This window comes from Corvus hawaiiensis, chromosome 11, assembly GCF_020740725.1.
Source record: "Corvus hawaiiensis isolate bCorHaw1 chromosome 11, bCorHaw1.pri.cur, whole genome shotgun sequence".
NCBI lineage: Eukaryota > Metazoa > Chordata > Aves > Passeriformes > Corvidae > Corvus > Corvus hawaiiensis.
The window spans coordinates 22,731,136-22,757,267 of NC_063223.1; the positions used below are offsets into that span (position 1 = coordinate 22,731,136).

General features: G+C 44.9%; 1 protein-coding gene across 2 annotated transcripts in view; it reads right to left on the bottom strand.

Moving 5' to 3' along the window:
- The window catches only part of NUP210 (nucleoporin 210), a 51,538-nt gene extending 26,170 nt beyond the window's left edge, over positions 1–25,368 (bottom strand). For both annotated transcript variants that reach the window (XM_048315917.1, XM_048315916.1), the window contains exons 1-15: positions 25,178–25,368; positions 15,966–16,102; positions 15,130–15,261; positions 14,214–14,310; positions 12,603–12,753; positions 10,802–10,934; positions 9,895–10,053; positions 9,349–9,417; positions 8,945–9,051; positions 7,798–7,938; positions 6,474–6,611; positions 3,595–3,750; positions 2,055–2,253; positions 1,497–1,642; positions 370–591 (exon numbers count right to left, since the gene is read on the bottom strand). In XM_048315917.1, coding sequence (XP_048171874.1) covers positions 370–591; positions 1,497–1,642; positions 2,055–2,253; positions 3,595–3,750; positions 6,474–6,611; positions 7,798–7,938; positions 8,945–9,051; positions 9,349–9,417; positions 9,895–10,053; positions 10,802–10,934; positions 12,603–12,753; positions 14,214–14,310; positions 15,130–15,261; positions 15,966–16,102; positions 25,178–25,341 — 2,151 coding nt within the window. In that variant the 5' untranslated portion in view covers positions 25,342–25,368. The remainder of the gene's footprint in view (positions 1–369; positions 592–1,496; positions 1,643–2,054; positions 2,254–3,594; positions 3,751–6,473; positions 6,612–7,797; positions 7,939–8,944; positions 9,052–9,348; positions 9,418–9,894; positions 10,054–10,801; positions 10,935–12,602; positions 12,754–14,213; positions 14,311–15,129; positions 15,262–15,965; positions 16,103–25,177) is intronic.
- Positions 25,369–26,132: the final 764 nt, after the last annotated feature.

Genomic DNA, 26,132 nt, shown 5'->3' on the forward strand with positions numbered 1-26,132 from the left:
AGGTAACGTGGTTAAGAGGAGCAGGTCAGACACAGCAGTCAGCTGCTGCAGGAACCCTCTGCTCTGATCCTGTTCATGCAAACTGAACCTGCACTCATCAGGATGTTCCATGCATCCCACAACATAAGGTTTCCATGGTTGGGGTTTATACTGCAATAAACCCATCATAAACCACTTTTTAACATAATGCTGTGAAATGCTCGCTCTAAAACCAGCATCACAACACATAAACAATGTACTTACCCAAGTTCTTTACTGGCTCATTATAAAAACATCCTGCTGTATAACAGGTATATGGCACCATAAATCTGTCTGGAGCCAGTTCTCAGTGCCTGATGCAGGGCAACACAGATCCCTCCTGGCCCTTACCTGCTCTCCCAGGCTCCTGCACAGCACCCTAACCCAGTGCTGGTTGTTATTTCGAGGTGTGGGAGGCTCAACTAAAGACACGACAATGCTCTCTGCATCCTCAGCAGCGACATTCCTGAAGAACTTGGAAGGTTCTTGGACCCATGGCCTCGGTCCTCCTTCAAACAACATATCCTTAGAGGAACCCAAAGTCACTAAAGCGATGGACAGTGGATCGATAGCCTGTAATCAATCAATCAATTAATTAAAAGATAATAATCTTTTTACACAGTTTGGTTGTGCTCTGCAAAAGAAACTTCCTGATGAATGAACAGCTCTATTGGTTACTTGGACTGGGCTGTGGTGTCTCCCATGCAGTGGTTTGTCAGCATATTTAGTGAAAAACAGAGCTGCACCAAAATCCACAAGGATTCTGTCCAGCTGGATTATATTCAAAGGAAGCCATGGATCCAAAGAAAAGTTTTAGCTGCATTCTAATCACATCTCTCTCATGAAGAATTACAGCAAAAGGGAGACCCTTAATATATTCTTCTGAGCACAGAGAGATAGTATTCTGCTACACTTTTAAAGGAAGTATTTTAAATGAATGAAATAATGTCAAGTTGTACTTTCACTTGACAGTGCTCTCTCCAGAACAGTTCTGTGTACGTAATTATTCTCCTACACAAGTTTTACTTCCAACCTCTCCAACAAATTCTGCACTGATGTGCATCCCTGGGACAGCCTGTGCTGTTTATCACCACAACAATTAACCTGACATTTAGAACACAAAAACCATTCGTAGTTTGCATTTCACATCATCATATTTTATCATTATAGCCACAAATTTGTAGGATTTGCACTAACATTTTTTCCATATTGGGGGAGAGCTATGCTCAGACTTCAGCTCTGCAGAGTCAGTGCTAGGCCTCTGCAGACAAGGAAACAACGCAGCCTCTTCTGTATTCCCATCTACTGACCGTGGACTCAGCTTCTTTCTTCTTTTCTTCACTGAGTCAGCCAATGGTGGAACATAAACCCACCCACCTGGGTTTTTCAAACCTTACACGACCTGACATGACCTGCTCTCTGTCATGTAAAGGTGTCTGCGTGATGGATTGCTCCAGGAGCAGAGGAAACACACTCACTCTCAGTGGCAGGTAAGCGGCGATGGTGATGCTGGCACTGAGGCGCACGTGCCCATGGGTGTACACAACCACCAGCCTGGTGTACCCCTGAGCTTCAGCCTTCACTCTCACTCCACTGCAAAAATCAGCACTTGGCTTAAGTCTTCCTGTCAGATAAATTAAAAATATACAAGAGCTTATTTGGAAAGAAATGCTCAGGCATGTTCATCAAATTCAATATGGGTGTTTGAAGGGAGCCTGCCAGAAAGATGGAGAGAACTTTTTACACGGACATGTAAGGACAGTGCAAGGGGGAATGGCTTCAAACTGAAAGAGAAAAGGTTTAGATGGGATACTGGGAAGGAATTCTTGGCTGTGAGGGTGATGAGGCTCTGGCACAGGTTGTCCCATCCCTGGAAGTAGACACATCCTCAAAATAAAACCACCGGGATCCCCTCCCCCTTGAAGTTTGGCACTTCCATGGGGATGCTGGACAGAGCCATGAAACAGTGATTTAAGGGAGAGCTGTGACTTGGTAACACCTGTTTAACTTCCAAACCAGGGAGGGGGTCAGAGCACCTTCGAGTGGGCTGAACACGCCGGGGTTCTCCACCTCCACCAAGAGCTCCAGCTGTGAGCAGTCGCTCAGCGGGACCAGCTCGCCCCTCTCCAGGCCAGCCCGGCCGCTGATCCTCAGGGGCAGCTCCAGGACCTGCCCAACGTGTGCCTCCACCTGGCACGGAGTGAACTCCATGGCGCTGGGCTCGCTCACGTACACCTGATGGAGGAAGGAACAGGGACAGGCGTGTCTCAGTGCTCTTCTCCCATGCCAGCCCAAGGCCACAGCAGCTTGGGGAGCCCTCCTCTTACTGCTACTCCCGTTATTCTCCCTTCTGCTCTGCAGACTTCCAAGTGTGGACTAAGTTGTGTAGCAGCTCCAAGAGGTACCATCACCAGCTGGGACAGATTTAGCATCCATTAAGGAATCCACCCCAGACTGACCACAGATTTCATAACCATCACTATGATCAAAGCTTTTATTTGCAGTATCTTAACTACTTAATCTTCTGCAACTGGCTTCAGGATACCAAACCATATGGTACAGAGTTAAAGCTGTAATCTGTGTGGATTAACTACTCCTAAAACTACGGCTACTAAAACTTGTTCACTGAGGTCAGTAAACAGAACTCTGAAGAGCTATTCCACAAAGAAAGCAGCTCCTAACACAAGAACAAAGGCATTCAAAAATAACCTATTCAGGTTGTGCAATACACTGCTCTGAAAGCTCACATGGACAGAAGGCTTCTTTCTGTCTTCAGGCTTTGACTTATGCTTGAGGATAAGAAGTTTTAGCTGAAAAAATCCTCATTCCTGTGTCTCCTGCTGGTAACTGCTGCACTGCTAAAAAGCAGCATCCTGGGTTGTTCAGAGAATTACTGCAGAGCGAGTGCGTAAGCTAAATTCTGAACAGATTTTAATTCATGTCACACCCCTCCCTTTGGGGCCACTAGATGTATTGTTCCTGCATTTTCCTCACTCCACACCACACATTGACCACCATGACCTAAGAACAGGGGATGGTCTGCAGAGACACCACAAAATCCCTCTTGGGAGCTATGTTTTTCATTGCTATTTTCTCCTGATTTTCCTAAAACATTGCTTCTTCTTGGCCAGCTTAGGTATCTGGAATCAGTCTGCAGCACTGTGCTCACTTCAGTTACTTCTCCAGTCAGAAATTTCCTTGCACATCCTGATAACAACTGTCACCCTTTGATATCAAGGGAGAACACCCACCTATCGCCCTACAGAATGAATTTTTAGTTTGGCTTGTCTGCTTAGACAGCCAGGCCAGGAGTCAATTACCATTTTCTTCTTGCACTTAAAAATTCCAACAAGGAAAAAGAAATCAGGAAGGGGCAAAAATGGGAGTAAAGTTAAGGCACTGGACAGAGTTTATTCCCTAAAGTACAAACTGAAACCAATCACTTAACCTGCCACAGGGCAGGCAGGGAAACCTCCTGGGAAAGTTTTGAAAGGGGAATGCCCATGGCATTCTCAGCTCCTTCACTGTTTCCAAAAGCCATATTCAAGAGCCATCAGTGAAAAATAAATCTCTTACCTTCATTTCTCCATAATGCAACGGATTCCGAACATCGAACGCCTGAATAACACTGACCCCAGCATCACTCCCAGTTGTCATTACCCCTTTGACTGTCACTGTAGCTACTGCCTGGTTGGAAGAGGACCAGCTGAAGTTGCCACTTCCACCCTGAGCCTGGAATACAGAGGGAAAATCTTTCAAACATTTAATCAAGTATATGGTTTTCACATTTCTTAGCTTTGGGTATCTTGCCTTTGGATATCTTGCATGAAAACCAGGAATGCACTGAGAATGGGAAATCCAAACAAAATAACACCTCAGAACTTTCAAATAAGCAAGGTGAGATAGGAGAGAGATGAGAAGATTGCTACCCTTCATTCATTTTAATTTCAGCTTCTTTCACACTTCAAAATAAATGTCGAAAGTTCCATCAGAGTGAAACAAGGGTGAACACTGGAGCAATTTTTTTATGTATATTGTTTTAATTTCTTTAACTTCCTCAGCATTTCCTTTAACCTGTTGCATAATTAAAAACGAACAAGGTGATAAATCTTGTCTAGAAGGACAGTGTGGAAAACAAACAAACCTAAATTATGCAGGAGCTTAGCCAGTAATTTTTACCACGAAAAGAGAATAAAAAGAAAATGAAGAGGAGGGTCATTTCCCTTCTTCCTTCCTCTGAGCACATGCACAACCTGATTACAGAAGGACACAAATAAATAAATAGGTAGAGGTGTGTGACAGGAGATGCATGGGATGTGGTGAGAAAGGCTAAAAGAATGCAGGAGTTCAGCACATTTGTAAAGGTATTTTAGTTGAAACAGGGAGATGAGCAGAAAACATAAACGAGAAATGCCCAATTCTTAATAACTGTATGAAGTCTCATCTCCTTGCCATAAACCCCAGACACCTCACTACATTTTCTCTCTCTAGCAGCCAGTCTGCACTGAGGAGAGGAAGGGTAAAGCAGCTTCCCCTGCAGCCTGATCAGTCAGAGGAGCTCCATACTGCTGCCTGTGAGTGATGCCTCCCCAGAAACCAGGAGCCTCCACGTGCTCAACTTCACACAGCTGGCACTGCACCTCTCGTGCATGGACTGAAGGAAGGCAACAGAAACCACCTCATTAGCACAAATATGAACAAAGCAACCCCCAACAAACCAGACAGCTGACAAAGTAAATCCTGCCAGGCATCCTGATACCATCTGGAGGGAGTTACTTTAGCTATAAACAGAATTTGGCTAGATCCAAAAATCCCTTTCGACTTGTTTTCAGAAAAAGTCTATTCACCCATTTGAAATAGGCTGACTGAAGCTACGGAGTGGGAGGTAAACACTGATGGAGAGGCAGGAACAACAGTTGAGCTGTGTGTGTGTTGTTGTCAACAACCACTGGTACTGTGGGATGGAGACACTGGAAGAAAGGTCTCAGTTTCAGCAAAATTTAAATCTTGGGAGAAAAAGTTTCTATGTTTTTATTGAAAAAAATCACAGTAAAGTAAGAATACGGACACAATTATTGTAGTATCATGAAGGAATGTTCTCTGGTGAGATACTTCATTATATATGCAAGATAAGGCAAGGTAAGAATAGAACCCAGAGAGGTAGGAAACAAAACCACATTTACTTTCCCTTACTGGGAAAACTCCAGCAGAATTATGATGAAGCACTGAAAATGCAGATTTGTACTAAGAATTTTTACCACACTGCTGGTGTGGTAAGGAATAGCATGAAGTAAACCAAACTAATCCCACAGAACAGACAAGTAGAGATGCAGTGGTTAACTCAATGGAGTTGCCTTTAGATTTACACTGGAGAATGCAGTTTAATTCCTATGAGATTGATTCTCTTCATGGAATCACTGAATCAGTAAGGTTGCAAAAGACTTCTGAGTTTATCAAGTCCACCACTGAACCATGTCCTCAGGTGCCACACCCCCATGTTTTTTGAGCACTTCCAGGGATGGTGACTCCACCAGGGCCCTGGGCAGCCTGTGTCAGTCCTTGACAACCCTTTCTGTGAATAAATTTTGTCTAATATCCACTCTAAACGTGAGGCTGTTTCCTCTCATCCTGTCCCTTGTTACCTGGGAGAAGACCCTGCCACCAAGTGCCCTGCTGCCTCTTTGGATACGGTTTCCTTAGGACAGGTCCAAAACTGAGCACTACTTTATGCTAAAAGGGAGAGGTAGGAACTGTGCATCCAACACCCGAGTGCAGGGTCTCAGTATCACTGGCCTAGGGTAGGAGCCTGGGCTGAGAAAGCACAACTTTCTTTTCCTTAGACTGGAGATACTGGATACTGAAGACAAACCATTTGCTTCATGAAGCATACGGAATAACTGACAGCTTGGGAGCAAAGACACACCTAAGAAACATGAAATACATCCCTTCTGTAAATGAGCTGTGGCCTTTGCCTCCCTGGAACTTTATATTAGGAGCACGAGGTGTGTGGCGAGTGAAGAATACTGATGTCCAAGGCTGGCAGAGTGCTGCTAATTAATCTTGTCATGCCCTTTTTGCAGTCACTTCACACTCCCATTCATATTTCCAACCCTTGCCAGCAAAGGGCAGCCTCTAATGACTGCTGTGGAGCTTTGCATATAGGATGCTTCTCAGAATTCCAAACCATGCATAGGTGCCTGGTGCACATGTGAGGGAGAGAGGAAGGGAAGACAAGAGAGAAAAGGCAGTGGGGTTTTTATGTTTGTTGGTTTCTTGGTGCTTTTTTAAAACTATGTATTAATTCCTATAACTAACATCCCATGAAGTTCCTCCAAATTACATTTTGGATGCCACCATGCCTGAAGTATCCAAAGTCAACCCCACTCCAGTGGTGTCAGGCCTCACTGTGCCTGCCTGAGCAACACTCCCTGCAGCTGGGTACTTCTTTGGCATACCTGGATGGTGTACTGGTAGACTCCTGCTTTTGGCTGCCAAGGAAACATCAGAATGCTGGGTAAAAGAAATATTGGAACATAGACCTCCACGTCCTGCTGGTTTCGCACTGGAACTGGTAAGGTATGAACACCTCCATCCTGCAAAGGGCAAGAGCACAGTGTTATAAATGGCACCACAGTGCTTCCCAGAGTTCATGTTTAGTCCTTACGTACGACAAGTCCTTGAAAACATCTCAGAGAGGAAGGAAAACTATTTAGGATCACTTACAAACAGAATTACATGTGAGCAAACAGCTCCTGGCAGCAAGGTGTGCTACGGCACTCAATGAGTGCTCCTGTTACGGAGATCCAGGTGCCCACACTCATTTAAAAGGCAAACACCACGAAGAAATACACTCTTTCACTACTCCTACTTGAGACCCCATCTGGAGAGCCAGTCTGGAGGCTTGACACCTGCATTTACTCTCTGCTCATCCCACTCTGTACAAAATTCAGCCTGGAAGACCCATAGCTCAACCCCTGCAAATGCTGGCCTTCACAGCTCTGCTGTCACTGCAGTGCCACAACCCTCTGGCACAACACACTGCTACTGCAGTTCTGAAGGAAAACCAGCTCTCAGTGGATGCCTTTCCATTGAAGAGAACATCTCTGACACAGAGAATGACCGTGGCTTATCACATTCAAGGATCTACTTAATCCTGCTCAAGGAATCACTAAAATGATCTCACAGCAAATGGGTTGAAGTGTTGAAGTCTCAAGCAAAAGCAACTCACTTCCACACCACGTGCCCTAGTTAGCCACACATTCAGCAGCCTGCCCAACCAGCAGAAAGTTAATGAATATTAATCTGGAGAAATGTGCAGGCTGATACATTTGGCAGATTGTCATTCCAGAGTTTAAGGTCACTTACCAATTGATAGCAAACTTCCCCAATGTAACTGACTGCAGAACAAGGCCAGGGTATGAGAGTGATGATCCTACCACAATAAAGTGTAAAATTCCCTCAGCCTGTGAGAGGCCCCTTGCTCAGGACAAGGATCTGCCACGAGAAAAGAAATCAGTGCTGTGCACCACTGCCTTAACAGGAGTTTGCCACATGCTCGGGAGCAAAATCCCACAGTCTTTATTTAAGCAAATCCTCTGTTGACTCAACTGACAGTTTTCATGAAGAAAGGATTTTAGAATTTGGTTCTTAATCTGTTCAAAGCAAGACAGCTCAGACCCACGTAATTCTTAGGCTGCCTTTTGCTATGAAATCACTACTGCACAGCTCAATTATTTTTAGGCCTACCAGTGAAGCAGAAGAGTTTTCACAAAGACACACCTGATCAACTACTGATGTCAGGGCAGCATCAATCACGGTCACACCCGCCTTTAGTGCCATCACATAATGATAGGATCCATTCAGAGATGACTGCAGCACCTCAAAGTATTCTTTGGACAGCTCTGTAGTAATTCTGATGTTCTGAAACCAGAATATGAAATAGAAATTGCCACAGGTAACTGACATTAATAGAGGACAGAAAGCCACAAACATACAACAAGTCAATGAGCAAACTATTGTTTAATAGCATACTTCAAAGACACGTTGTTGAAACTGATGAGAGAATTCTCCCTATGGAAGTTTCAGTCTTTCAGTAAGATTTTACCTTTAGACACAGCATTAACTCCACAAAGTTTTTTTTTTTTTACAATTATCAGCAACATGCAATTTAACATGAAGGTACTTATATTTATACCACTAAATAATTCATATTTTACAGTAATTTTCTAACTTTTTCCTTCTAAAACACAAAAGAACATGTGAATATAACTGCCTTAAAAGCACCCTGCTGAGCTCTAGCTCAAACCCAGATCTGCATCCCAAAAAGCAATTATGGGCAAATAAAATAACATTCCCATACCTCCAATATTCTGAAAAGCAGTAACTTAATACATTTTTTTCTTGTTGTAAATGACCTTTTTAAAATTATTTTTCTTTATAGTTTTTTAAGAACTGTGTACATTTGGTACCTAGTATATAGAACTTAAGAAGAAGCTCTTCCCTGGGAGGGTGGGCAGGCCCTGGCACAGGGTGCCCAGAGCAGCTGGGGCTGCCCCTGGATCCCTGGCAGTGCCCAAGGCCAGGCTGGACATTGGGGCTGGGAGCAGCCTGGGACAGTGGAAGGTGTCCCTGCCATGGCAGGGGTGGCACTGGATGATTTGAGGTTGCTCCAAGTCCCATCCAACCTGAAGGACACTGTACAACTTCCATTTTTTTCTACAGCACTTAAGACTCCAATAATTTCACGAGTCACCCAGAGTGCTTTATTTTTAAAAAGTAACAACCAAACAAATGGAAAAAATGAAAAGGCAAGAAACAACACGCTTTGCACTGTCCTGTCTCAGTGTAAATAAGAAACCACTCAAATAATTTCAAAGCAGGGATTTAGGAGACAGTCACTGCAAAGTATACCAACATTTCAACTTACATCAGATAAATACACCTTATTGCTTGATTTATCATACACGTCAATCGTAATTTCATAAAGTCTGCCCGTTTCCAGGACCCATCTGTCACCTGGATGAACTGTAAATCCTGCAAAACAGGAAATATTGAACAGCACAAACCAACAGCCTCTTTATCTAATGCAGAAAAGCATTTTGCTTCTGGTGCCCACACTCTGCAGATGAACATTCATTATTTTAAACTGCTGACTACAGAGACACAGGAAAATACATAAAACCTATTTCACATCGATCTACTTTTATGAATAAAATCACTCTTTTGTGAAAACTAACACAAGAAACGGAAGCGTGGAGATACAGCATGAAAATCACAGAAACAAGGCAAGAAATTGCATTAAGCAATCAGGAAGACTGCATCAACACCAACCCAAATATGCAGGAGGTACCACATAGACAGTGCTGTTGGGCAGCCTGGACACGCCCTGCATGCGGATACCTGAGGGCTCAGTAAAGGAACACACAAGTTTAGCACAAGTCAAATCAAGAGCAGCATTTTCCTGGGACTCCTTGTGTCTCTTTGGCTATTTTAAAGCTAATTGTACACTGCAAATAAACATTACTCCCACTTCAGTGCAAGACAGTGAGCACTTTGGAGAGATTTCACTGGAGAATATAATGACTGAAACATAAAAATTAAATAAAGCCCGCTCACATTCCTACAGTGACTGAGGGGAATACACATGATTTAAGTGATCTTTTGCCAACCTAATTTGTTAAAACATTCCAAGGCATCAGACAGCTCTGCTGAGACTGAATTCACAGCAGTGCTGCTCTCCATGGCTCCACCAGTGCTCCTGATTTCCAGACTCTTGGTACAAATGAGGATAACTTGAACTTTTTGTGTTGCAAAGGGTGGAAAGCTTGTCCCCTGCCACAGAGCAGTGGCTGGAAAAGCATTCCCAAGGAAGGATACTCTTGTGCACCAGGACGAGGTTGGTTTGCCCCTGCTGCAATGCAGTCACAGTGGATGTTGCCTGGTCCAGCTTGGCAACTGGCCGGGAGGGATCTCCCTTGGGATCGAGGATGTTGTTCTGGAGCTGCAGCTCGTACTGATCTGATGGCATCACTATTTCTGCAGGCAAAACAACACAACACACAAACCAGTAAAAGCAGGTGTGGCAGTGTTTGGCTGCTGCTAATTATTGCTGATTATTTTTTACTGATGCCTAGTGCACATATTAAATCAGTACTCTTAATGGCTTGTAAAAATAGCACTTCTGTCGTCATAACACACACACACACACACACACACAAATGAGCTTCTTGGCAAACTACAATGTCTGTGAAACTGCAATTCCCAGTTAATACCATCTCACTATTAAGACCTAACATCCAACTGATTTCCAGCTTTGAAAGAAAAAAAAAGAAGACAAAAAGGAAAAAAGGGAAAAACAAGAGAAGAGGGAAAACTCAAGGCACTGCACTCTCAAGTGGGCATAAAGCCAGCTAACCTTTACAAAGGCTTCACTTTGTGGAGCAAATCCATTTGCCAATAAAACATTTTCTGTTAGAAAAGTTACTGATCTAAATTTGATTTAAGTAAGAAAGTCACTCCTTAGTGACTGTTAACATCTAAAATGACAGTGTTAGCTCCTGTTCTAAGTTACCCTTGTCTTTACATCCTTGACAAATCTACAAGAGTATATTCTTAACAGTCTTTTTTTTTTTGACTAAAAGAACTAAACAGCTGTATCATTGTGTGCCTTAGGAAAACAGTATTAAATATTAACAAAGTAGTTTAAACACAATTAAAAATTTCTCAGCAGTTAAAAATTCACACAAAGCATTAAAAAATAAAAATAAAAGAGAACAGAACAAACCTGTGATCTTCCCTTGCCTCAGTTTCTGAACTCTGTACTGAATTGATGTTCCTACCAGAAGGTAGATGTCATATATTGGATTTAAAAGGATGTTTTCCAAAATAAGCAATCTGACTTCCGCAGGGTGTACATCCTGTTGATGGAGGGGGAAAAAAGAGAAAAAGTAACCACATTTAAAGCAGCTCATTTGTTTGAAACAGACCATGCAGCAGGAACTTAGAATCTAGAAGTGAAAAACATTACTAGCTGCAATTGGCTCTATATTTTCATATTGAATTTTGTCACAACAGGGCAATGCAAGGGACAGTAAATGGTACAGAGATTTGCTCTGTGCATACAGTGCAAGAATTAAGAAAAAAATCATGTCTGTATGAAGATCATTTTGGAGAATACAGAAAAACTTGAAGCAGATGCTCAGTGATCACTCAGACATTCAGAAATCCATCTTCCCCCTGTAAAACATGGCACCTCCAGACAGCATCTCCATTATAACTTCACTGAGGAAGCTGCATCCAACTCACTGGTCTATTAAATCAGGAATACAACAGGTAATTGTATAAACTCTCTTACAGCTGTTTGAGGGATGTTCACTGAAAATGTGCAGTCTGGCAGCAGTGAAAGATTGAAAGGAACTATTAATCAGAAAGATAAAAAATTGCAAGCAGAACAATATTGTTTCCATTTCTCTCACAGTATCAGCTCAAAACTAATTGAGAAATATAAATATTAAACCAGAAAGCTAACCAAGCTACAAGCATTCAAAAGAAGTCAGACTGATAAAATGTAGAGTATGTCCATGTACTCAGTACAATTAGGCAGAACTAAACTAAATTTTGTAACAAAAATACAATTCTCAACATGCACTACTACTTGTGCCACCTTACCAGTGGTACCAGTACACACATGTAGATAATATTTCAGTAGAACACTTTTTACAGCCAAGGTTCAGATAGCCCACGGCCATTCTGCTTTGAGCAGAAACATGAAGCACAAAATATTGTAACACAAATCTGCAAAACCAGACTGCAGAGATGAGATGAACTTCAGAAAACCCCCATTTTATGGAGGCAGTTTTTTAAGGCGCAGTATTAAGCTGATACCAGCACAATGATAAATTAAATTAAACATAATACTCTCACAGGTGCTTGTAAATTCTATTAAGAGAAGAAACAGCTGTTTGCAGAGTGAAATGAAAATCTCAGTGAGCCCAAGCTTCAAAGACAGAATCATCCCAGACCTCCACAGCAGCTGGGAAGACCACCCAGCACTGGAGCTGAACACTGGTAGCTCTGACACTCACATCACAAAGCCCTTCTCTGGACACCAAAACCTCCTGAGGCAGAACTGAATGTAAGAAATTATTCCTATGACACTCATTTCAAGCACAACAGGAAATAAAGTTCTTTCCAACAGAGCAGACCTTTTTCTAGATGTTTATTGACTGAAAAGAAGAACTGCTCTAGTTGGTTCTTTTTTGAAGGGACTCAAGGGCCAATGCAATGGTTCTAGTTGTATGTACAGTATGAATATCAGGAGAACTTCAACTGCATGGAAGCACTGGGAGTGCTTTCCTCTGCCACAGGGCCTTCTGTCAGAGGTTTAGAAATGATCTCTGGCACATGCCCTGTCCTGGGCTGGGTCACTGCACCGAGCTCCAGCCTTCCCAGGGTGTCATCTCTTGTGATGTGGGCTACAGAGTCAAGCCAGCACTGACATCCACAATGCAAACCCACAGCACCCCTGGAACACTGGGCTACGAGATGAAATATTCAAAAGATAAGGATAAACTCAAGTTTCTTACCTTATAGATGCTTTCCTGCAGTTTTGCTTTTAATTTAGAACTCCCTGTTTTCATTCCAGACACCAGAATGGTATCTCCTTGCTTGGCAACTTTTTCCATCTCCAATATATAGGAAGGAGGGATGTAAGTGGATTCTAAGAACTTCAGTATACTGAAAGGTGAATCAAAAAGTGAATAGAAAATTGTTAACCAACCTTTGTAAGCCCACAGAGAAACCACCAGCATCTATTCCCAGCCATTTCCATTTTTAAGCCAATTTAAGATGTTTGCCTGGAACCAGATATCCAAATTTTACTCATTCTTCGAGGTATCTGCAGCTAATTTCTGTGACAGATAAGTTTGTTTGAAGCTTGCTTGTGAGCTATCAGAAGACTGCACATGTTGTCTACAATGACCCCTCCAGTTTGTACAGTAGGTGAGACTGCAAAAACTCTCTATAGTGTAGAGCAACTGATGTGCAAGACCCAAAGCTTAAGTTTATAAAAGCAACAGCTCAACAAACGCAGAATGTAACTTCGACCTCTCTCAAAAAGCCAGGATGTATTTAATAAATAACCATGAAAATCATCTACAAGCCGAACACTTGAAGTAACTGTTAAAAATTTCAAGGAAAAGTGGCAAAAGAGAGGGAAGGAATTGGCCATGGATGGGAAAATGACAGGAAGTGAAAAGAGGAGAGTGTTTTACAGGGTGTCACCTTCTGTATGCGCATCATCTGCTTGGCTTCACGTGCACTTGCACAGCAAAACCAGTAGGGCCGTACGGAGAACAGTTATGGATATTAAAGTATTTATGACAATTTATAATTTATTTTGCAAAGCTGTACCAGCTGTAGAATATCTTTATGCTATCATAGTTATGCTAACAGTAGAGCATATATCAAAATTAGTTTGGTTAAAATCCCATCAGCAAATACTTTACTGAAAGAAGAAGTTCCATATGGACTAGGACTTGGGATACCCAGTCCCACTAAGCCATTCATTCTGGCTCTCACTCACACCTGCAGCTTCAGGTGTATTATGGGCTTAACAGGCTTTCCCCAGCTACTGCTGCTTCTCTAGGGCTGCAAAATCAGAGTTTGTGTTTATCCAGCAGCAAAGCCTTGCTTGCTCCCCCCACTCCCCTTGCAGTGTATCTGGAATATTGGTTTGAGGATGGAAGTTGGCTGTTAACCTTTCTGCTCTGTAGGAGAACTGGTTTCACCACAAGCAATCATCCTATTTCAACCCCAGAACCAAGTGTCCACTGACACCTGAAATTCTTCAGGTTTGGAGAGCTCCTTTCTGAAAAGGACAGGGACTTTTTTCCTCAAAAAGAAAGCTAAAAATAGAACTCTGCTGAAATCCTGAGATAACAATCTTGCTGATAAATCTTCCTTTTGCAAGAGATGTTTCAGCAAGATCAACCCCAGAGCTGCTCACTAACACTATCAGTTAAACAGAGGTGGAAGTGCCCAGGCTGTCGCGTAGGTAGACATTTAACCCAACCTGAAACGACTGACCCTCAAGCATTGTTATTTTAGGCATCAGTTCAGTGAACTGCCTAGATGTGGGGAAGTGTTTTTACACATCAAACAGAACAGGCTTTTGAGACCAAAGGAAATGACTTTACCGTAGTGCGTTGTGGGAGTCTGAGAAGCCATCGGCCTCTGGGTCCTTCACTACTGTCCAGTCAAACACCAACCCTGCCAAGGTGCTGAAAGTGTTTCCTACAAATCAAACAACCAGATTAGAACAAAAATAGAGAACAAGCATAGAGTCTTCCTGGAATATAAACCATGACTTATTTCCCAAGGAAATTTCTGGTTTATCCCTACAAGAACAACCATGGAGCACCCTTGAGTTTGCACAAACACCAAGCCACAAATCCAGCACTACACATAGGATAAAAACTAATTTACTTTTCATTATTAACACATCACCATACTTCACCTGGCATTCATGGTTTACAAACATGATGGCTCAGTTCCCAAAGTACCCAAAACAATTAATTCAACCTTTATAGCTGCTTCACACATTATTTCCTTTCAGAAGTTGTCCTAAAAATCCCTTGCTTGGTGTGTTATGTGTGCACAAAACTTGATTGTCAAAAGCATGAAATTCTTATCAGATCATGGTTCTTCTTCTGATGCTACAGACTACAAAAAGCAGAAGTTATCTGCTCCTACTAAATAATGATGCATTCAGTCCAAACGCACTGACTCATATGAGCCTAAATGGTGCCTCCCAGAACTGAGTGTTTGTGTAGTAATTAACACATTGAGCAATAGGTGGTTGGTCTCAAACATCACCTCTGAACTTGCTGTTGGATACCTGACTGGTCACAAAAACATCCTTTTGCAAAATTCTTTAGACTACCCTCAGCTCAAAAGAAAAAAGACAATTTCACAATGTATTGTCCAGAGAAGCCCCTTAAAATTCTCCACTTGGCTTCAATCAGTCAACTGAGTCCCAAATAAAGCTAGTGCATGCATCAGACAATTAGAACTTTCAATACATATTTAATTTCCTACAAGCAAATCTCTTACCTTCTGAATCCAAAGCGTGAATTTTGAGCTCCAGTGGTGAATCCTCAAGGTAGAGCTCTCTTGTTGTGGACACAACTTGAATGCCATGAATTAAATCAACGATGGCATCACAGCGAAGCACTTGTCCAGTCACTTGAAGGGACATCAGAAAGAGCACAACAAATCACAACACTGCATGTGCTCATCAAGAACAACGATAAGTCAAGATGCAACCCAAATTTAGCCAGTGACACAAGACACTGACACTGACAGAACCTGAACTTGGGCATGACCTCGATGAAGAAACGTGTGGTCAAAGGGTGGCTCAGAAAGCAAGAACAGCTCCCTTCCTCACTGAACTGCAGAACGGATCTGTACAAACTCTGATTTCCATCTGCACTGACACTTACAGGGGTTGTCTCTGAGTGCTTCTGCAGAGTTGCTACAGTGCTCTCATGTCCCAGAGAAATTAATGACTTTTACCCACAGAAAATAAACCCCCATAAACTCCTTCAGTTAGTGACTGCAAGGCCTTTAACTGGCCATCTGGTTTTGCCTCTCTGTCACTATAAAAACTAACCAAGTACACTGTATGACAGACACAAAGGCAACTTCCAGCTTTTTCAAATGCAAAGTATATGAATTTGCATTAGTAACTTTTATTAAAAATTTTTTTATATTTCAGTCACACCCTCTATTTGCAAATAGAAGTTAAAACCCACACCCATGGAAAGCCTAAAATGACTGTGCATAGGAACAGAAATTTGTCTGTGCATTTCTCAATCTCTGCTCTGTTTCCGGAGCACAGCAGGAGGCCCATGAGAAGCAGTGGTTTGCTCAGCCAAGCTCAGACTTACGTGTGTCCTCAGCAGAGATGATGGTGGTGAGGCGCGTGGGCTGCGAGGAGCGCGCCTGGACCAGCGCCCTCTGCGAGCAGCGGCAGCCGTCCTGCCCCAGCGGCTCGATGCTCGCCACCTCCGGCCGCGTGGACGACCTGCGCGGGGTTGGGCTGTGTCAGCACACAAATCAAAGCTCTGCCTTAAAGCCACCCCAGCAATTCACCTGGGACGTGCTGCATGGTCAGCAGCTCGCTTTGGGAAGAGCTGGATGGCAGCAGCTCCCCAGGACTCCGGCGTGGGCTGAGGAAGGGGAAAGCCCAGGCCAGAGGCGGGGCAGACAAGCAGGGCTTTCTCTCCACCATGGCAAGGTCACTGCTGAAGGCAATCCAGCCCTGTACCCAGCTACTCCTCAAAGCTGCAAGCCTTTGGCCTCACTACTGATGACCTCTGAGGTGTGGAACAAGTGAAAACACATACAGAACACTGAAATGAAGGTGAAACATGTTTAACTGAAGTTCCATCCACCACTTGTTAGCAGTGTTTTCAAAACAAGTTTGAAACACAGTTCTGAAAAAACTGGAACCTTCCCCAATGGCAGAACATCACAATTATATACCCTTGCTATGACAGGGGCTCTGAACAACAAGAAGAAACATTCCTTAATCAAGAAATTTAAGGGGGGAAAAAAGATTTTGTCTGGTTAGCTGAAATACGCAACACTGTGTGAAACATGCAAAGTTGTATAATCATCTTTGGTGCAATGTAAGCCTACATGGAATTTTGACCTAAAATTGGTGAGTCTGTTACTCCCTGCTCCGACTCGCATGGCTTCTCTGCAGACAACTGCTCCAGGAATGGGCTTGTGGGCAGCTCACCATGGATGTGGGCAGGACACTGCAGGAATGACTGACTGGCTCGGAACAGCCGGGTGGAAGGAGGACAGGGCGAGCACTGCGTAGGTGGGGCGGTCACTGCTCTGCCCCCCAGCCCCTCGAGCCTTGCTCAGTCTCTGCTCCACACCGACACAGTGGGGCTGTAATAAATGAATTGGTTTCAGGGTGCTGGTTATTACTGTTTAAATGAGATATAAAAGAGGGGAGTTGAGGGTGGAATAGATGGACATGTTAATTGAAGGGAAGTTGCGAGACTGTACGGGTGTAATGCTGGAACGTAACCCTGGATGGGGATTTAACAAGGACCCAATGGGTTTAATAGAAGGAACTTTCTAGTACATTGCCTCGTAGGGTACAAGGGATGAGGACGATGCCCTGGACTGGGATTGGAGAACGAGCCAACCAATGAAGCGGACTTGTTTGGAAATGACTGGTGAGGAATGCACGGAGGTACAGACCAGCCAGCGGACAGGGAAGGGACCGATCAGCACGAGGATTGAGAAATGCACCAGTCCGGTGGCACCAGAGACTTTAAAAGCCACCTGCACCCAGGGGAGGGATCCTCCTGCGGACCTTGGGCTCCAAGGGAGCACCCAGTGGGTCTCACTGTCTTGCTGGAGTATTGTTTTATTCTGGCTTGTCGCACGGAGCCTGGGCTTATCCTGGGTTCCCGCTCTCAGCAGTTAACAAATAAACGAGTTGACTTTTCCTTTCAAAAGTCTCAGCCTCGTTCACAACAGTGGGGCTGACCGCAAATGTCGGAGTGACCCGTGGCGGGCTGGGAGCCCCGAATCGGTGCCGTGTGACCGCGTGGGGCCGGGAACAGCAAAGCACAGCCGTGCCCGGGGAGGCCCGGCGGAGCCGAGCCGGGAAAGGACAGGGACACGTGTGCCCGGGGCCGCCCCGCTGCCCGGGCTGACACGGAGCTGAGACCACGCTGCATCGCCGGGGGGAGGCTACACACCTTTCTCTTTCTTCTCCTACGTTTTTCTTCTCGAAATACATTGTAACCCGCACTAAAAAATTCCAGTCAATGCCGTGTGGTGTCTGGATAAATTAAAGTTTGGAAGTGCCTTGCTTTGTCTGGATGTTGTTTTAAAATTTGCCAAATACCTTAATCTACCTTAATGTTCTGAAGTCTGCAAGAAGTTTGCGGCCTCCTGAGAATTTTGTTGTTTCTCCCACTCAGCGCCCAGAGCGAATTGAACAACCTTCCCCATAACCCACGGAACAGGCCAGGGCATAACAGAGTGGAGCCCAGCTCTCCCTTCCAGCGTGCCAAAAACGTCAAGTTAAACAACAACAGAAGTTGAAGAGTTATTAAGAACCAAGCCTCTTGAAAGTAAATTTGAGGTAGCAGCAATATACATGGGAAGGCTACCTGCAGAGGCAGCGAAATAACCCAGCAGGCAGAGGCCGGGCCGCGGCGGGGCGCGGGCCGCAGCTGCTGCTCGCAGCCGTGCGCACAGCCCGGAGCCGGGCAGGGCAGCGCCGGCAGCCGCTCGGGAATGCAGCGCCCGGAACAGCCCCGCTGGCTGCTCGGGACCCGGGCTCACAGCCCGCGCACAAGGGCCCTTTGAAGGATTAGAACAATGAAAGCAAGCACTGATGGGTGACAAAGCTGTGCGGGAATTGTTTCTCCGGATGATGAGAGCAGCTCTGATGAAAACACTGCGCTATCTGGTAAATGCAATCTAAACTGGGCACTGGATCCCCCTCCTGCTAAAGATGGGGAAACTGGATGGGTTTAGCCTTTTTTACTGGAGGATGTACAAAAATGCCTACCTGTGATGTATAGGGAAAATTCTCTAACCCAGCAAGGAGCGGGACGGGAGTTCCAAACAAACAACGTCTTGGATCAACAATATGCCTGAATCCCCCCCTACACGTTTTACCTCCTCTTACTGGCACAACCAACAAATCCAACAAACACGAGCGAAAAATTAAATTTCTCCTTAACTAAAATTGTATTTATTCAAAAAATAACACATCACACCACAGTCAATTATCTGAGAGTTACCAGCTGCAGCCCAGGTGAGCACAGACCTCTGCTTGCAGCCACCGCAATAAAATTGCAAATCCTGTTCCTAACCTTAAGCTCCCAACACTATTTTGCTTACATAAGGAGTAGTTTTAGAGGATTTTGAAACAACGCTACCAACTGCTGACCCAGAATTTCAAAGTATTTTATCTGATCAAGGAATAAACAGCCCACAGCAGTATGCAATGGGGAATTTAAACACCAATTAGAAGCTTAAACCTGAAAATTGTTTGTTTTATCTATTGTATAAACCTAAGCAATGTACACAAATATGTGCACATTTTTCATAGTAGGGTTTACACTGCTTATAAAATAATATGATTTTCTGTATTAATAGCACACTTAGCTTCACTCTAAAAGCTTGAAATATTTTTTAGACATTAAGAGTGAGTAATTAGTTATTTTTCTGTTGTTCTCAGGCAACCACGAAACAGTTTTCCAACATTTAGCAAGTTTCTTTAAACAACATTAGCATTCACAACCAGTAAGGTTTTTCCTGTACTTGGCTGGTTGGCTTTTGAAGCTGAGCATGCGGATTTGAGTTAGTCTGCATGCAAGTATTTTAAAGTAAGTATTATATGTATGAAACTGACTTTTATTTGGCTCTTTACACTGCTTAATATTCTCTGCCATTAGATTTTTTGTTATTAATTTGAGGGTTTTGCATTCTTGCAGTCTGGAATTGATTGTGTTTACAACACAACAGGGGTTTCACTGGGGTTTGTATTTGTTCTTTTAGTATCTGGCCATGAATTGTAATACAAAACCACTGCAGCTTGCACTAATAGTGTTGTAAAACTGAGTCTAATTACAGGATACTTTTCAGACTAGAAAAAGGGAGGAACAAAGATCAACAAAAATTAAATTTTAACTGTAAACTTACAAACACTCCACAATTTTAAAGGAACTTTCAAGCTTTTACAGTTGAAAGCCAGTTAACTCTTAGTTGTCACTGCAGTAGAGAACCTGAGATTATACACTATTTGGCTTCTAGCAGTAGTTTAAGAGGTAGAGTATCAGCTGAATGTCTTTTTTTAATACAAATTTTACTCAAGTGGGCCTTTCTGAAGCTTGGTTACCTATGGATTTATATTTAAAAACTATCTGCATGACCGGTGTTTTTTCCAGCAGAACATACGAAGTATTTGATGACCCCTCTATCATTCAGCAATATCAAAAGCACATTCTGTTTAGAGCTACCTGGATGCAGGGCCAAGCACAGAGAGGCGAAGGCATTAATCAACCAGGCTGCAAATTACAGAGGAACTACTCTGGGATCACTACTGGGTCCTAGATGGGCAAGAAGAAACTTTGGTTTAGAATGATGAAACTGCAATTTATATCCTCTGCCAACTACAGCAGCTCTTCAGCAGCGTGTGACATTGAGAGCTGGGCTTGTCAGAGGGCAAAATTAGATCCTGAGAAGGCAGCAATGAGAAGCATTTCTGGCACTAGCTCTGGATCCCATGCCAGCACCTGTAAGGAACAGCAGGGCAGGGAGGAAGCACGGGGAAGAGTAGTGAGGAGGTGAGGGGAAAACAGCTCACCAAAGTCCCCAGTACTTACTTCCCTCAGAATAAAGTCCTACTTGCTGAGGAATGAATGGCACTGGCAAAGAGGCTGCCAGTCCTCTTGCTGATTCTGTTTCATTCATGATTTCCATCCCCCCTCCAGGGCCCCAGACACAGAGCCATGTGCCAAGATTGTATCTACACATCTACCCATACCCAGGCCTGCGTTCTTTAATCGACTGTTCTGAAACACCGCATGTCAATACCTCACTAGATTAATTTATTTATCAGTTGGTTCAAAGATCAGGCACCTATTACTGTTTTCTCTCAATAGCAATTCTCTGTTGATTCTTACTGCTCCAGTGTTTTATACTGTTCTATCAGCTCTTCAAACTAAACCCAACTGAGTGAGTCAGCAAAAATCCACCTTTGTGGAGCTGCACCATGACTGTCAGTTGATCTGATCTTTTAGAATTTTATCAGGCTCTTGGGCAGATACGTAGTCAGAGGGAAACTGGGTAGTGAAAGTTTCCAAGAGTTTGGGAGGACTGGACTGACCAATACACCAGGGACCTTATAAAGTCACTCTTGGGACTAAAAAATGAGCAAAAGTCTTAAAACATTTATTTCACGGGTGTTCAGCAATGAAAAGTTGCCCCAAATCAATAAGTCCCTAATCCTTCTGTCTGCCTTTCCAGGCAGGGCATGCTCAGACTGAGAAAAAGCTTTTTGAGGAGTAAACCTGCACTGATGTTGAGACATGAGCTAAGAGAGACAACATTGTTTCTTGCGCCTCCTGGGCTCTGGCAGGACACCTCTGCAGCAGGCTCGCACCCCCTGCTCTGGTTCTGAGCCAGCAGTCTCAGGTAACACACACACACCTGAGCCACAGCAGCACAGCCCCTCTCACTTTACCAACAAGGACACCTCAGCCCAATTCTGAGCTCGTGCTGGCACTTAAAAGAGCTTGAAGCCCTGCTGGGAAGGCACAGCCAGGCAAGTCAGGGAGAGGGAGAACATCCTGCTACCAGCTGCAATGCCTTACAAGAGGGAAATGCAGAGCAGGTGGGAACCAGAGAAGGGGATAACAAACATTATTTAAGATGTCACTTTGTAATGTGGAAGTTAACAGTATCTCACACAAAACATTTTTCAGTGAGAGTCGGACAGGACTGTTTAGACCTGTGGTAGAACAGGTGATCCAGGAAACACCACAACTCCCAGATTACCAGAGATGAGACTGGTGGTCTTAGAGCACAGCAACAGATCTCCGTGAACAACACTACTGATAGACATTTTTAAAAACACATAAGCCACCACATATATCCCATGGAGCAGTAAAATCAATTTACAGCAAAAACATGACAAGATAAGGAGCTAGAAAATGAGCTTTGCCAGCCAACTGCTGTGACAGCAGCATTGTGCAGTGGGTTTGGGCTCTCTGAAAGTACCTGTGCATCCCACACCTCCAACACCACTCAGCCACAGGATCTCTCCCTTTACTGCTCTGTTACCAGCTCCTCTCCCATGGCAATTACCTTGATACAACTTCCTCAGTGAGGGCTTCAGTAGCACACACAAACCTTTCATTAAGGTGGCAATAAACTCCTCTTCATTTCCACCAGTTCTCACCATGTATCTTAATTCTACACTGTATGAAATAATGAAATATGTAAACATATTTGTACACTGCAGATAATTTCTGCTATAAATACCCAGCCAGGGTGTGTATCCTGGGGGGAAATGTTTTGTTTGGTTGGTTTTTTTTTGTGTGTGTGTGTGTGTGTGTTCCCCTCCTCCCCCTTAAAATGTTATTATGGTACAGCAGGTTTCAAGGAGAAAATTCTGCTTCGGAATGCTGTCATTCTTTCAAGCATAATTTCTGGATTAAGGTAATTAAAAGATAAATACAGATGTAATATAAATGCTAAATATATCTGCACAGACTGTGTGTTATGCCTGAAGATAATATCATGTATAGTATTTACAGACGGAAACACTGTATGCTTTGAAAACAAAGCTTTCCCCAAAAAATAATTTTAACATAAAGGCAACCCAAACTCCAGAAGGCATGAGCATCTTGAAAATCAGCAAATACTTTACAGCCATGCTTATAACCTTACCACCACTCCCAGTCTGCTGGGATGATGATAGAACTTGACCTGTTCCCTCGGAATCAGTGGAATTCTCAGACATGGCTACCATCACTTTGAAAATCTCCTACTTTCAGAGGTAAACTTGAAGGCTCAAAGGGAAACTGGGAGAAAATAAGGTCACAGCATGCTATAGACTAATTTTCAGGAAATTGGACACTTGTGTATGAATTCTGAATGTCTGAGATGAGTAATGCAGGCCTTCAAAAGGTGTCATTTGGCATCAGATGCTGCTGTACAACCCGAACAGCTCTCACAGGTTACCTCTAACCTCGCAATCTCCTGTGTTACACACCCTCAGTCCCCTCTCCAGACACAGAGGGCCTGAATCTGACCAGTTCCATTCAAACCCCTACTTTCACGCATGCAAACACACCCATCATTTTGCAAACGCGAGAAAGAGTCACTCCTTCTCAAGTCACTGCATTTGGTACTTCCTAACTTGTTGAGTTCAACAGCCCCTCTCCAGTAACAGCTCCTTCTGACAGCTCCAATGGGAAGCACAGGAAACCTGCCAGCAAGTGGCTGTGGAGCTGCTCCTCCAGTACATTTCTTTCTAACCACCCACCGTTCCAGGCCTGTGGGGATGTAGAGGGACAGAGCCCCAGTGCCACTGCTGCTTGTGCTCAGTCACACACACCCAGAACTCCTGCTTCCTCCGGAGCGCTTGCTAAGCGCACGTTGAGTTTTACAACCCACATCCTGCCAGGCCTTGCAAAGCAGAAGTGAATAAACACCCATTAACAATCCTGCCACAGAAAATGATGGCACAGAGAAGGTGAATTAGGTATAGTTTCCTTAATTCTCAACCAAAATTCATCTCTGAAGGGCAGAGGGAGAGGATGGAAAAGGATGTTGAAGCCTGTCAGCATGAGGGGTATGAGTCACTGCTGGTAAACAGCACCAACAGAACATGCTCTGAAGTGCACAAAAATCACCTCCATTAGAGATATGAATGTGGATCAAGTCCGGCATTTCTCTGGAGTACAATCCTACATCTTTTCATCTGTAGATTTCAGTGAAATTAGCAAAGATCTCCATACTTCTGACAGCTGGATAGCACCTGGCATGTGCAGGAATGGCTGCAGCCAGCCCGGCATCACCTAACAGCTCACTGGCAAACAGGAAAGAGTCTACACTTCCACATTTTACTAGTTCTTTGATGAGTTTTGGGTTTCAGCTTTATGCAATGTATTTTACCTCACAAACCGAATCCTTTTAAAGATTCAGTAGCCTTCGAAAATTAGAGTAAGAAAAGAGAAAAAACCCACACTTGTGAGATTTTCACTAAAGCATTCCATTAAGAATTAAATTACATGACCACAAGCAGCTCATCTGCTAACTTTCATTCAGTCAACTTCTGGATAAAATTAATTACTGCTCTTCTGCATAAGCAGAATATGTAAATTGTCACAGACCAAAGGTTTGTACCCAGCCCAGAGATGAGAAATGTGTAAGAACCAAGCAAATAAACTGACAGAGAATGAAAATATGGCCCTTTAAGACGTATTTCAGTAACTGCCAGACACAAAACAACTGAAAACTGCTACACGCATCCATCTGGCACATACGGAAGTATCATCCTAAACATACCTCGACTGCCACTTCTTTTTCAGGTGGGTACCTTCTGCTCATTACTGATTAAGTTACCATTCTGGAGCGCTACAGAAAGGACAAGGAGTTGGCAACATTTGTTTAACACGAAGACTACTGTGAGCTTTCTAAATTTGCACACGCTGTGGGATTTGCCTTCAGCCCCTGTGCTCAACACTACCCAGTCCTCCCCCTTGTGCGAGGCAGGAAGGGGGCTCCCAGCCAGAAGTTCCTGGAGTACATCCCACGTGCTCAACACTACGAAAACCGGGAAAGCTTTCACTTTTAAAACTCGACTTCACTATCCCCAGGTGAAGTATTAAGGGTGCTGTTACCTACACTTAGAGCAGCAGTGAGAGGCTCCCGACTTAGCTACGACTCCTTTATGTCCATACCCCGAGCTCAAAGCTGTCAGGACCTTCATTACTGACTACAGCAACAGAAGGGGCATTTCCCCACCAGCAGCACAAGCAGGAGTTCTGGGTGCTGTCCCCGCACACGTGGGACTGTGGCAATGCGTGTGTGGGGCGGCACTGTGGGTGTGCGGGACAGCAGGGTGGGCACATGGGGTGTGTGTGCAGGAGCAGGTGGAGTGTGCGTGTGGGTACGGTACAGGGGGAAGCAGGTGGGGGGTGTGGGGTACAGGGAGAAGCAGGTGGACGTGTGGGGTGTGTGGGTGGGTGCACACGGGCTGTAAGGCACATGTTGGGCACGGAGCCATGGCGGGAAGCTTCCTTCACTAGCAGGGACCTTCCCCTCTGGGCCCGGCCTGCAGACACTGCCTCCCTCCAGCGGGTTTAACCCCCACTGCACAAAATAAACAACCTTTCCCCGTAGGGATTATCTCCATGTCTGCTCCCGCACCGCTGGGCTCCCGCACTGCTGGGCCGCCCAAACCCACCCGCAGGGAGGCGAAAGCGATGCGGGAAGGCCCAGCTGATTCAAGAGCCCTAAGGCCCCACCGCGGGCCGAGGAGCCGCCGCAGGTGCCGGCGGGGGGAGAGAAAGGGACAAAGGGCGGCGGCGGCACCTGCACTCACCATCGGTAGCAACCCTCGCTGGCTTCTAGCGTGAAGTTGACGCGGGTGCCGCGGGTGAAGGGGAGCAGCACCTTGGGGGTGTTGAGCTTGGAGGAGGCGGCGAAGTGCAGGAGAAAGAGGAGGAGGAGGAGGAGAGGCAGCGCCCGGGGAGCGGGGGGAGCCATGCTGCGCGGGCGGGACCGTGCGGGGCGCGAAAGGGCGGCGGGAGCTGCGCGCCCAGGGCCGCGGGGCCGGGCAGGGCGGCCCGGGAGGCCGCGCCTCCCCCCGCCCTCCGCCCCCCGGGGCCGCACCGCCCTCCCTCGGGGGAACTCCAGTGGCGCCAACAGCGAGGCGGTGGTTTTTACAAAAACGTTTTCTCCGGGCCATAACCCGAGCACCTCATAGGACTCGTGCTCCAGACTCTTCCTCGGACAGGCTCCAGCATCTCAGTGTCTGTCTTGTCGTGACGGTACCAAAACTGAACACAGGATTCGAAGTGTGGCTTCACCCGAGCCCAGGACAGGGGGACGGTCACTGCCCTCGTCCTGCTGCCACATCAGTGCTGGAACAAGCCGGGTGCTATTGGCCTTCCTGGCCACCTGGGCACACCTGGGCTCATGTTCCCTGGGTACACTGGTGCTAACAGCTATGCTAAGCCAGAGTTCATTTGTTATCATAGCGTCTTAGAATGGTTTGGATTGGAAGGGACCTTAAATTACCAACTCCCACCCCCTGCCATGGGCAGGGACACCTCCCACTATCCCAGGGTGCTCCAAGCCCAGTCCAGCCTGGCCTTGGACATTGCCAGGGATCCAGGGGCGGCCACAGCTTCTCTGGGAACCTGTGCCAGGGCCTGCCCACCCTCACAGGGAAGGATTTCTTCTTAACATCTAATCTCAAACACCTCTCTTTCACTTTCTAAGACATTCTCCCTTTTCCTGTAAGCCCAGGACCTTGTAAATAGTCTCTCCTCATC